The sequence below is a fragment of the Castanea sativa genome, chromosome 1 (assembly GCF_040712315.1).
Source record: "Castanea sativa cultivar Marrone di Chiusa Pesio chromosome 1, ASM4071231v1".
Lineage (NCBI taxonomy): Eukaryota > Viridiplantae > Streptophyta > Magnoliopsida > Fagales > Fagaceae > Castanea > Castanea sativa.
Window position 1 is genome coordinate 65964856 of NC_134013.1, and position 11882 is coordinate 65976737.

General features: G+C 35.2%; 2 protein-coding genes across 2 annotated transcripts; both read left to right on the forward strand.

Moving 5' to 3' along the window:
* Nucleotides 1-1786: 1786 nt before the first annotated feature.
* LOC142610245 (noroxomaritidine synthase-like) lies at nt 1787-3588 on the forward strand. Its single transcript, XM_075782010.1, has one exon. The coding sequence runs from the start codon at nt 1901-1903 to the stop codon at nt 3416-3418; it is 1518 nt and encodes a 505-aa protein (XP_075638125.1). The 5' UTR covers nt 1787-1900; the 3' UTR covers nt 3419-3588.
* A 5933-nt stretch (nt 3589-9521) lies between these two features.
* LOC142610344 (noroxomaritidine synthase-like) lies at nt 9522-11324 on the forward strand. The gene has a single exon (XM_075782152.1). It carries the CDS (start codon nt 9596-9598, stop codon nt 11108-11110), a length of 1515 nt encoding a protein of 504 aa, XP_075638267.1. The 5' UTR covers nt 9522-9595; the 3' UTR covers nt 11111-11324.
* The last annotated feature ends 558 nt before the right edge of the window (nt 11325-11882 follow it).

Sequence of the window (11882 nt, forward strand, 5' to 3'; positions counted from 1 at the left end):
ATTATTTCGTCGGGGGGTTGTTAGAGACCTAGTGTCGTCTTGAAAGTGTTGAGATGGTCCAAGGGATCCTTAAGCCCATCAAACTATTCAAGCTGAGGCAGCCAAAACTTTGACGGTACTGGGCACTCAAGAACTGCTTCCGTGAAGGGGGAATTTGTTGTCCTGACCATCCTGTCCAAGCTTCGATCTGTTTATTCTTTGATAGTGTTCCTTAGTTCGTCCATTTCCTTCTTCATTTCTCAAAGAAGCTCTGAACTTGGTTCATTTGGAATGGCTGGCCTTTGATAGCTTCGTCTCTAGCTATCCCCCTTGTCTTCTTGATTGTCTCTAGACTGGTTGGCTTCCAACTGGAGCCGCTACCTCATCTCCTGGTTTTGTTTGGTGAGTTCTTCTATGCTAGCTATAGGTGCTTGGATTTGCAGGGCTAGTGCTGCAGGGTCTTGGTTGGACTCCATCTGAACTTAGAGAATGACTGGAACTATATTCTCGATCCTTAGTGCGAAAATTTCATCCCCATAGACGGCGCCAAACTGATGATGTGTAAATCTTCAATCAAGTTGGTTCGTCCAGATGGTGTTGAACCCTCGTCACTGCTCCTACAAAATGGGACAAAGGCTCTCCTGAGATGGTCACTGGTGTGGCGCCTGCCACAACGTCTCCGATGCCAAAGTTAGTATGTAGAAATCTTTTGAGAGAAAATGAGAAGTGTAAAAGTATTTTTTGGATAAGAATTCGGTACTTTTTTTGCTTCTAATGAGTGTGTATATATAGCTTTGTGGTTTCTAGCTATTGGGGCCTTGATTGTGGTTTTAATGCTCTTCTTATAATGCCTTAGGACTTATTAATGCAGGTCTTAATGAGGCTTCAACAGTTTGACAGCTAGCTAGTAACTATCAGAGGCATTGAATCCTCCTATTAATGACTTGCCTGCCTTCGTCTATGCCGTGTTGAAGTGGATGACACTAAGTCATGAGGTTGTCCAAGTAAAGAGGTCTCGTCAATCCCATCAATAGTTATTATCAGTTAGCATCAATATGTTTATGGGTAAAATCTTTAGTCATTATGTTCACTATAGATGAGGAAAATAATCATACTTCAACATATAATATAACTTGGTGGTAGATCTTTAGTCCAGCTTAACTAAATTTATAATAAAAATGAATGAAAAAGTTCAAAAATTTTAATATTAAGCTCGGCTCGACTCATTTTTATCTCTTGTATTTATGGTGAGAGTGGTGATAGTGTGGACCTCAGATATCCAATGGTGGTACAATCTTTGTTGACAGTAAAATAAAAAATTGAAATGTGTTTTTCAAAAACAACATGTGGAAGAGATTAGAAGGGAGAGAAACTACAAACTGGATATTTAAGGTTATATTCAAATGTTAATATTAAAAGAAATGAATTATCTATCATCTTATGTTCTCGGTAATAGATTCATATTCATCATTCCCAGCATAATTACTATAGATTGTTATTTTATTTTTGAATTTACTAATAACATTTATTGTGAAATTATCGGTTTGTAAATATTGTGTAATAACAATTTGTAATAGTTTTAACCTTTCTAAAAACTCTAACCAAACAGGTCGTTAATATCCTAGACTAGCATAATAATTTCTAGGCTACCCTACCAACATTTGACGTAGGCAACCTTTTCTTATTCTAATTAAAGAACTGCTGATGATCTTAAATGGCCTTTATTGCTTTCCATTCCTCTTTTGCCTTCTTTGCTTGACTTCTAAAAGTTCTACCAGAAATACGGCGTAATTTGAAACCAAACCACAAGACTAACTACCTACGATCGGCAGAGAATAAATATACCCAGCCTTAGCAAGCATATTATAAAACCCATGCACCTCTGCGACTTTATGAAACCACAAAGCTTCTATCAACTCCAATGGCCACACTACTTTTGTACCCAGCATTACTTGTAGCAATAATTCTATGCTTCCTTTTTCTTTGTCATTTGAGATGGAACAAAAGCCGAACCATTACAAATTGGCCTGTTGTCGGAATGCTCCCAGGCCTTCTTCAAAATGCATCCAATGTGCACGAGTATGCTACCTGGCTCCTAAAACAAAATGGGGGCACTTTCAAGTTTAAGGGTCCTTGGTTCACTAACATGACCTTCATGGTCACGAGTGATCCCATGAACATCCACCACATGGTGAGCAAAAACTTTTGTAACTACACAAAAGGGCAGAAGTTCCAGGAAATTTTTGATGTTCTGGGAGATGGGATTTTCAATTCTGATTCTGACTCGTGGACATATCAGAGGAAGCTACTTCACACAGTGTTAAAGGACAACAAGTTTAAGTTGTTCTTTGAGCAATTTGTCAAGGGAAAAGTGGAAAAGAGCCTCATTCCAGTTCTTGATCATGTCTCAAGTTTTGGAATTGAGGTGGATTTACAAGACATTTTTCAACGGTTCACATTCGATAGTGCTTGCTTAGTGGTTTTGGGTTTTGATCCAAAATGTCTCTCCATTGAATTCCCAGATGTTTCCCATGCAAAAGCATTTGATCAATTAGAAGAATGTTTGTTATACCGACACATTGTGCCAGAAAGATGGTGGAAATTACAAAGAAGGCTTCAAATTGGTTCGGAGAAGAAGCTATCACATGCTTGGAAAGTTTTTGATGAATTTGTGTACGAATGCATCTCAACCAAGCGAGAGGAAGTGACCCTGAAGAAGGAGGAACTAAAATTCAACTTGTTGACAGCTATAGTTATGGAGGAACGAGAAGGAGAAATGAGTAGTAATATTACAAAATCCGACAAGTTTCTGAGGGACACTGCAATTAATCTCTTGGCAGCAGGGAGAGACACCATAAGTGCCGGACTCACGTGGCTTTTTTGGCTTCTTGCAACACACCCATCAGTGGAAGCCAAGATTTTAGAAGAAATCAAGGAGCATTTGTTGGACAACGGAAAGTCAAAGGATTTGAACCTAGATAAGCTAAGTAAGCTAGTTTATCTTCATGGAGCGGTATGCGAATCCTTACGCCTTTTTCCACCAGTACCTTTCGAGCACAAATGTTCAGCTCAATCTGATATTCTTCCTAGTGGTCACTCTTTGAGGCCAAATACAACAATGTTATATTCTTTATACTCAATGGGAAGGATGGAAAGCGTATGGGGTGAAGATTGCTTGGACTTCAAGCCAGAGAGATGGATTACAGAGTTTGGAGGAATAGTGCATGTACCATCTTTCAAGTTCATAGCATTTAATGCGGGAGCGAGGACTTGTTTAGGTAAAGATATGGCTTTCATTCAAATGAAAATAATTGCAAGCGCCATCATTTGGAAATACCATGTTCATGTGGTTGAAGATCATCCTGTTTCACCAAGTATTTCCGTTGTTCTTCATATGAAACATGGTTTGAAGGTGCGGATCAGCAAGAGATATGTCTGACAAAGAAATTTTAGTTCTAGCTAAAGTTGCATTTAGGCAAAAAATCACTCATGACCCTTCAAACCAACTTCGGCTATATATGTATTTCCTTATTTAGTTTTGTGTTTCATTGTAATTTTTATAAGTCAAGGTGATGTATTAGTCCTATATAAATGCCAATGCTCATGAGTCATGACCCTTTCACAACAGTAAAGAATTTTCCAAGAAATTGAATCGAAAAATTGAGATGAAAAAAGGGATTAAATTTAATAAGAATTTGGTGCTCAAGTCCTTATTTTTACATTATTCATTCGGTACTAGTGTTCAATATTAGAGTTCTACACAACCTTTCTGTTAGGACATATGTGATTGGATGTTAGGAACATATGTCAACATGTTATGTATTGGCTAATCCTTTTGATAAAACACACTTTACTTGTAACTGGGTAGATCTAGGATGTGTTTAATGCTTCAAGAAACAAGATTTCAAGTTCAAATGTTAAAGCCATACAAGTCTGTCCAAGCAAAAAGTGAAGAAGTGTTGTTCGTTAAAGCTCGACAGCTAGCATCTATCGAGATTTAAAGAACTGATTTCCATCCAATCCATGATTATGTGTTTGGACTTTCTTTTCTCACAACCCTAAACATATATAAAGATTATTTTAAGGGTCGTATCAGGTTGCACAGCTAAGAGAACAATTGCACAAGAGAATAATTCCTCAAGTGTGACCGGAAACCTAGTTTGCCCTAGTTTTTAAGAAGTTGCTGTGTTTGTACACTGTAGGGTTTTATGACCAAGCAACTTCATGATCTTCGAGTGTTGAAGAATAGAAGAACTTTGCAGCCAAAATCCTTCTTAAGTTGGTGATCAAGTCGCGTACTGGGATCCACGCATCTTTTGGTTAGTCACGTACTAGGAGCCATGCAATAAAAAGAGAGATTGTCACTACAAAACAAGTTCAATTGGGTATTGGGAAAATGGTTCAACTGTAGGTTGGTATAAGGTACTGAGATTACTTTACATGTAACCGCTTGTTTTGATAATAGTGGATTCTCGGGAATGGTGACCTTAAAATCACCCAGTGGAGTTTTTGCCGTGTAAGTTTTCCCTATTCGTAAACAAATCACCATGTCAAATTTAATTTCCGCTGCATTTAGTTATTTGGTGATTTGTTTGTATTGCCATGCTCATTGCATGTAATTGAACCTAATTAATTCACTTGACTAATTAATTGGTTAATTCATCACAAGAAGTCAATACATTTTTAGCCTATCACTTTCAAATTGCCCATTTAAGAGAGAGAGAGAGAGAGAGAGAGAGAGAGAGAGAGAGTCATACCCATTGAGATAGTCATACACAACCTTTCTCTCTTCTCTTTCCCTCTCCCCGTTTCCATATCAACGAGAGGAGATTATTTTCATCACTATCTTCACCATACTTGAGTGTTGAGAGTTTTTGGAAGCTGGGAATCATTGTAGCAATACCACAAATCCAAGGAGACTTGGTTACTTGCGGTTGGTGGCTTAACTCAGATCTTGCAACTAGATGAAGAAATGACATGGTGTAATAGGTTGTTAGCTAGAACTTGGAGAGTTCAAGTACGAGCATAGCATTAGGCTTAGAGGGTTTATTGTGTATTTTGTACTGCAACTATTAATCTAGTTTATGGTTTCAGTGTCGGTTTAGTAGATTGACCCCGGTTAATTAATTCAATTACCCAAGTTGATTATTAAGATCAAATTACATGTAAATCGTGGAGGCATCAACAAATCACCAAATAAACTAAGTGCATTGGAAATAAAAGGACTCTTATTTTTCTATGAGATTTATGCATTTTTCAAACATAGAAGTATTGACATTTAAAAAATAAAAGGCAAAATTGGTCCCAACATTTTGATAGCAGTCAATTTGATCTTATTTTCAACTTGCAATAAAATTAGTCTCCTACTGTTATCTTGTTAATAAAAAATGCCTACCTGACAAACGATGTGTATCATTGGCGCACATGTGGCTAATAAAATAGTAAAAAATTATTTAATTGCTACTTAAAAAAGCCATATCAGCAACTTTAATAAATAAAAAAAAAAAAATCAACATCAGAAAGGAAAAAAATTGTAAGATGAGAAATTTCTCCTTTTTCTTTTCTTTAAAAAAAAAAAGAAAAAAAAAGCCATCAAACACAGCAACCCATAAATACAAAAATCAATCTCAACCAATAAAATTCACCATAACCCAATCTTGTAAACCAAGCCAGACTCAAATACCTCAGAATCATTACTGGTACCTAAAAGTAAAACCCCCAACATAAAAGAAATTCATTATCTGGCTTAAGCACTTACACCAAGCCAAAACCCAAAATCACTTTCCTTTTCCGCACTAACTTCGATCTCTCTTTCGCTACCTTATGGGAATCCCACATAGCTGATTCCTTCAAGTTAGATTCGAGGCGCGTGAGGTTGAAGGCTTTACGGTGACGAGATCACCCAGCGGTAGTGGTGATTAGGAGGTCTATGACTGTGAGAGGGCTTTGATGGGACCTTGGGCCATGGTAGCTCATGGCGGCACACAAATTGCAGAGGTGGCGAGGTTGATTGTTGGGGTCGTCGATGGTTGTCAAATAGAAATTTAGAATATCAAAATTTTTAGGGTTTCAGTCTTTTTTTTTTTTAAATAATAATAATTTGAGATAGTTATTGTTGGTATAAGTAAGGAAAATTTGTTTAATAATAACCTTTTGTTTATGAATTGTGAATTAATCAATTGATTTTGTTAGTGTAAAATGAGGAGCAGTTGTTGAGTACTGTATGATTGTTCGTGTTCATGTGGCATGGGATTTGTTACTTTTGTGTTGGTAAATACATATTCGAAGGGTCAGTAAGTGATAATGATAAGTCTTATTGCAAGATAATGAATGCATTTTTTGGGTATAGCTTGATTTTTGTGTTTTTAGTTCCTCTGTTTGGCTAACAAGAAAGTCCAAGAAAAGCTTGATAATTTGTTTTTAAAAGATAATCCTTTCAAAAAAAAAAAAATTTGATGTGGATTTTTTATTCTTAAAAATTGCTGACGTGGTTCTTTAAGCAATTGAATATTATTTTAATATATTATTAACCATGTGTGTGCCAACGATGCACACCATTTGTCACGTAAGTATTTTTCGTCAGTAAGTTAATGGTATAAAGACCAATTTGACTACAAATTTAAGTTAATGGTATAATGACCAATTTGACTACAAATTGAAAATTACAGAGAACAAATTGACTGCTATCAAAATGTAGGAACCAAAATGATATTTTCACTAAAATAAAAAAGAAAAAAGCCCTTGAATACACTATGCCCATTCGATGAAATGACAATTTTTGCATTTATTCAACATGACCCATACATATGATACTTGACACGAATTCCGAAATGATGATAACAATTATATGGGTAAGACCACTTTGTCATCATCTATATATATAATTGAAACTTTTGAAATTCTCACAATTTTTCACGTCACCACTATTTTATTTTTCTTTTTTATGTTAGGTTCTTTTTATTTTAGGTTTTATATCTTATATATTTATTATTTCACTTCAATGTGTAATTATCTTATCAAGTGTTACAATAGTTTAGTTTAAGTAAAACTCTATTAGACATATGTTTCAAGAGCTTAAAAATTCTACTTCAACTAAAATTCTATAACAAAAATTTTAACAAATATAAATTCCTGCCATGATCGAAACCCTTCATACTCACTCAAATTTTCACAAAGAAAACACATACAGAAAATTGAAGTCATGGTAGGAAGTATGAAGGTTCAGAAGAAACAGAGAACTGAAAGAGATGATGACAAAGACCTTTGATTTTTTGTTCACCTCTTCAGATCTTGTCACATCATTATTATTTTTTAAACTTCATTATTATTTTTTAAAACCAATTTTTTATTTTTTTTTAACTACATGATCGGAGTCAAGAGAGACTCACGTTAGGGACTCTTCTCTTCCTAAACGTGAGTCTCACATTTAGGACTCACGTTCACAATTTTTCAAACCCAAATACACAGCTTCTGCAAGAGTAATTTAGATCACATAAACAAATTGAAACATGCCTTTCCCCCCTTCGTTCCTTATTTAATCCAAATTCATTATTTGCCACCTCACACTGAAATTTTTAAAACTTAAATCAAAACAGAAAAATCTAAAACCCACAAACCCAAATCCTTAAACAAATTTTGTTAGAGAAAATTTCTCAAAATCCAAATGGCTCTCGATGTTACTTCTCCTTCTTCATCTACTGCAATTTCTAAAGGTAGTTTATTTTCATAGTTTGAATGGAATTGTTTTTTTTTTTTTAAGGATGTTTGGTTGTTCTGATGATGACTGTTTGGTTTTTTTAGATAAACTCCATAAATTTATTTATAATCTTTTATATTATCGATGCATTTATTCTTTATTTAGCATGTTTACACGTTTTAATATTTGATGAGTTTTTTATGTTTGTGTTTTGCGGTTCGTATTGTACTGTGGTAATCAACATGGTTGCATGTTCAACTTCTAGCCAAATACAATAACAAACTTCCACCATCCACTACTTCTTTTCTTAGCCTCTTCATACGCTGCATGTCATCTTCCTCTTTGCTCACATTGGTAACGTATTGCATTGATTTGGTTTTTGGAGTGCCTTCAAAACTTGGGTTTGGATTTATTTTGTCAAAAAGGTATGTAACTTTTTCATCAGGTTTAATGTTAACAGAATTAAAGAACTCACAATCTGAAAATAAAAAAAAAAAAAAAAAATAGATAAATAAATAAAGGATCATGTTAATAAGTGCCCTTAGGGCATTGGTTAACAATCCATTTTAGGAAAGTTTTGACATCACTTTTATGGGAAATGAAAAAAGCTATCAAAATATTAATTGCTTTTCTTTTTTTCCCTATAAAAACTTTCTTTAAATGGATTATTAAATAATACCCTAAAGGCATTCGTTAGCATTTCCCATAAATAAAAATTAGAAAAGTGATTGTATTAGTTTTTTTTTTTTTTTTGTATGTTTGAAGTCATCACCATAGAATAGCGAAAATGTTGTGAGCCACCCCAATATGTGTTATGTGAAACCAATGATACAAAAAAAAAAAAAAGAATTTTCTAAACTTTTATTTTGAATAAAATTATTTATTTTCATTCAATTTCAATCATTTTCAAGTCATACATTTTTTAAACCAAGTCACAGATATTTAAGCAAAATAAATATTTTTAATTTTTACTGCAAAAAAATAATAACTATTTTTAATTTTTATTTAATATCCCGTTTATTGCACGGGTTAATGACTAGTTACTACTTATTACTATCATGCATTAATTTAAAGTAATAACTATCCCCTCAAACAAACTTCTTGTGTGTGCAACAATAATTTCCTGTTCACAAATAAACATGTACCAATTTAGCATTTACAGACAAAACGTGGAATGAAGTTTTCACTATTCCGTTCTCCTCACAGATTTATTGCCCCCGACAGATTTTCCTGAGATCACCATGCTCACCGGTATCTACGATCTGACAATGTAATGTCTTCTAGCAGCTAATTATTATCTGACACTAACCTATCGCCAACCTTATCTTAAACCTGAAAATGGATTTCAAAGTAATGGTACACCATTCTTCCTGGTCGTGCCTTGAGATCAAAAATTCATATAACATTAGGGAACTAATTAAGAGAACTTCATAGAACTCCGATGGCCATACTCTTGTATCCAGAAATACTTACCTAGATTTTTAGGTAAGTTTCTCACAAGGCTTGTGGAGTAACTCCTCAAGCATAAGGATTAAAACAAGACAATATCAAAAGTTGAGAATCAAATATACAATTAATATTCACGTATATAAAATAATAATTTAAAAGGAACTTTACTAATAAACGTGTACTAATTAGGCATCTATGGATAAATGTGGGGATGAAGTTTTCATTACTCCATTCTCCGAAAAGAAGGTTTGTCACCGACAACAAATCATAAAAGACAAAAGAACGTAATCTCTTCGGCATATATGCCACCCATCTGCAACCTTATCTAAACTAGGTAACAAACAAGTGGACTTATTTCTTTATATCCTAACTGATATTTTACTTCATTAGAAGGGTAGGCAAAGACTCTTCTATGCAAGCCTAAAAACTTCATACAACTTTGGGGCCTAAAGAAAACTTCATACAACTCCGATGGCCATACTTTTGTACCCAGAGATACTTGTAGCAATAATTCTATGCCTCCTTTTTCTTTGTCATTTGAGATGGAACAAAAGCCGAACCATTACAAATTGGCCTGTTGTCGGAATGCTCCCAGGCCTTCTTCAAAATGCATCCAATGTGCACGAGTATGCTACCTGGCTCCTAAAACAAAATGGGGGCACTTTCAAGTTTAAGGGTCCTTGGTTCACTAACATGACCTTCATGGTCACGAGTGATCCCATGAACATCCACTACATGTTGAGCAAAAACTTTTGTAACTACACAAAAGGGCAGAAGTTCCAGGAAATTTTTGATGTTCTGGGAGATGGGATTTTCAATTCTGATTCTGACTCGTGGGCATATCAGAGGAAGCTACTTCACACAGTGTTAAAGGACAACAAGTATAAGTTGTTCTTTGAGCAATTTGTCAAGGGAAAAGTGGAAAAGAGCCTCATTCCAGTTCTTGATCATGTCTCAAGTTTTGGAATTGAGGTGGATTTACAAGACATTTTTCAACGGCTCACATTCGATAGTGCTTGCTTAGTGGTTTTGGGTTTTGATCCAAAATGTCTCTCCATTGAATTCCCAGATGTTTCCCATGCAAAAGCATTTGATCAATTAGAAGAATGTTTGTTATACCGACACATTGTGCCAGAAAGATGGTGGAAATTACAAAGAAGGCTTCAAATTGGTTCGGAGAAGAAGCTATCACATGCTTGGAAAGTTTTTGATGAATTTGTGTACGAATGCATCTCAACCAAACGAGAGGAAGTGACCCTGAAGAAGGAGGAACTAAAATTCAACTTGTTGACAGCTATAGTTATGGAGGAACGAGAAGGAGAAATGAGTAGTAATATTACAAAATCCAACAAGTTTCTGAGGGACACTGCAATTAATCTCTTGGCAGCAGGGAGAGACACCATAAGTGCCGGACTCACGTGGCTTTTTTGGCTTCTTGCAACACACTCATTAGTGGAAGCCAAGATTTTAGAAGAAATCAAGGAGCATTTGTTGGACAACGGAAAGTCAAAGGATTTGAACATAGATAAGCTAAGTAAGCTAGTTTATCTTCATGGAGCGGTATGTGAATCCTTACGCCTTTTTCCACCAGTACCTTTCGAGCACAAATGTTCAGCTCAATCTGATATTCTTCCTAGTGGTCACTCTTTGAGGCCAAATACAACAATGTTATACTCTTTATACTCAATGGGAAGGATGGAAAGCATATGGGGTGAAGATTGCTTGGACTTCAAGCCAGAGAGATGGATTACAGAGTTTGGAGGAATAGTGCATGTACCATCTTTCAAGTTCATAGCATTTAATGCGGGAGCGAGGACTTGTTTAGGTAAAGATATGGCTTTCATTCAAATGAAAATAATTGCAAGTGCCATCATTTGGAAATACCATGTTCATGTGGTTGAAGATCATCCTGTTTCACCAAGTATTTCCGTTGTTCTTCATATGAAACATGGTTTGAAGGTGAGGATCAGCAAGAGATATGTTTGACAAAGAAATTTTAGTTCTAGCTAAAGTTGCATTTAGGGAAATAATCACTCATGACCCTTCAAACCAACTTCGGCTATATATGTATTTCCTTAATTAGTTTTGTGTTTCATTGTAATTTTTATAAGTCAAGGTGATGTATTAGTCCTTTATAAATGCCAATGCTCATGAGTCATGACCCTTTCACAACAGTAAAGATTTTTCCAAGAAATTGAATCGAAAAATTGAGATGAAAAAAGGGATTAAATTTAATAAGAAATATGGAGCTTAAGTCCTTCTTTTTACATTATTCATTCGGTACTAGTGTTCAATATTAGAGTTTTACACAGCCTTTCAAATTGCCCATTTGAGAGAGAGAGAGAGAGAGAGAGAGAGAGAGTCATACCCATTGAGACAGTCATATAAAACCTTGAGTGTTGAGAGTATTTTGAAGCTGGGAATCATTCTAGCAATACCACAAATCCAAGGAGACTTGGTTGCTTGTGATTGGTGGCTCAACTCACATCTCGCAACTAGATGAAGAAATGACCCGACGTAATAGGTTGTTAGCCAGAACTTGGGGAGTTCAAGTACGAGCATAGCATTAGGCTTGGAAGGTTAATTGTGTATCTTGTACTACAACAATTAATCTAGTTTATGGTTTCAATATCAGTGTTGCAAAGAGGTTTTTTCGTCTATGTTAGGTTATAGTAGATTGACCCGGTAAATTAATTCAATTATCCAAATTGATTAATTAGATCAAATTACTTGCAAATCGTGGAGGCACCAAAAAATC

Excerpts from the sequence above, each read along its gene's own strand:
- LOC142610344 (XM_075782152.1), top strand. The coding sequence starts at position 9,596 with ATGGCCATACTTTTGTACCCAGAGATACTTGTAGCAATAATTCTATGC.
- LOC142610245 (XM_075782010.1), top strand. The coding sequence starts at position 1,901 with ATGGCCACACTACTTTTGTACCCAGCATTACTTGTAGCAATAATTCTA.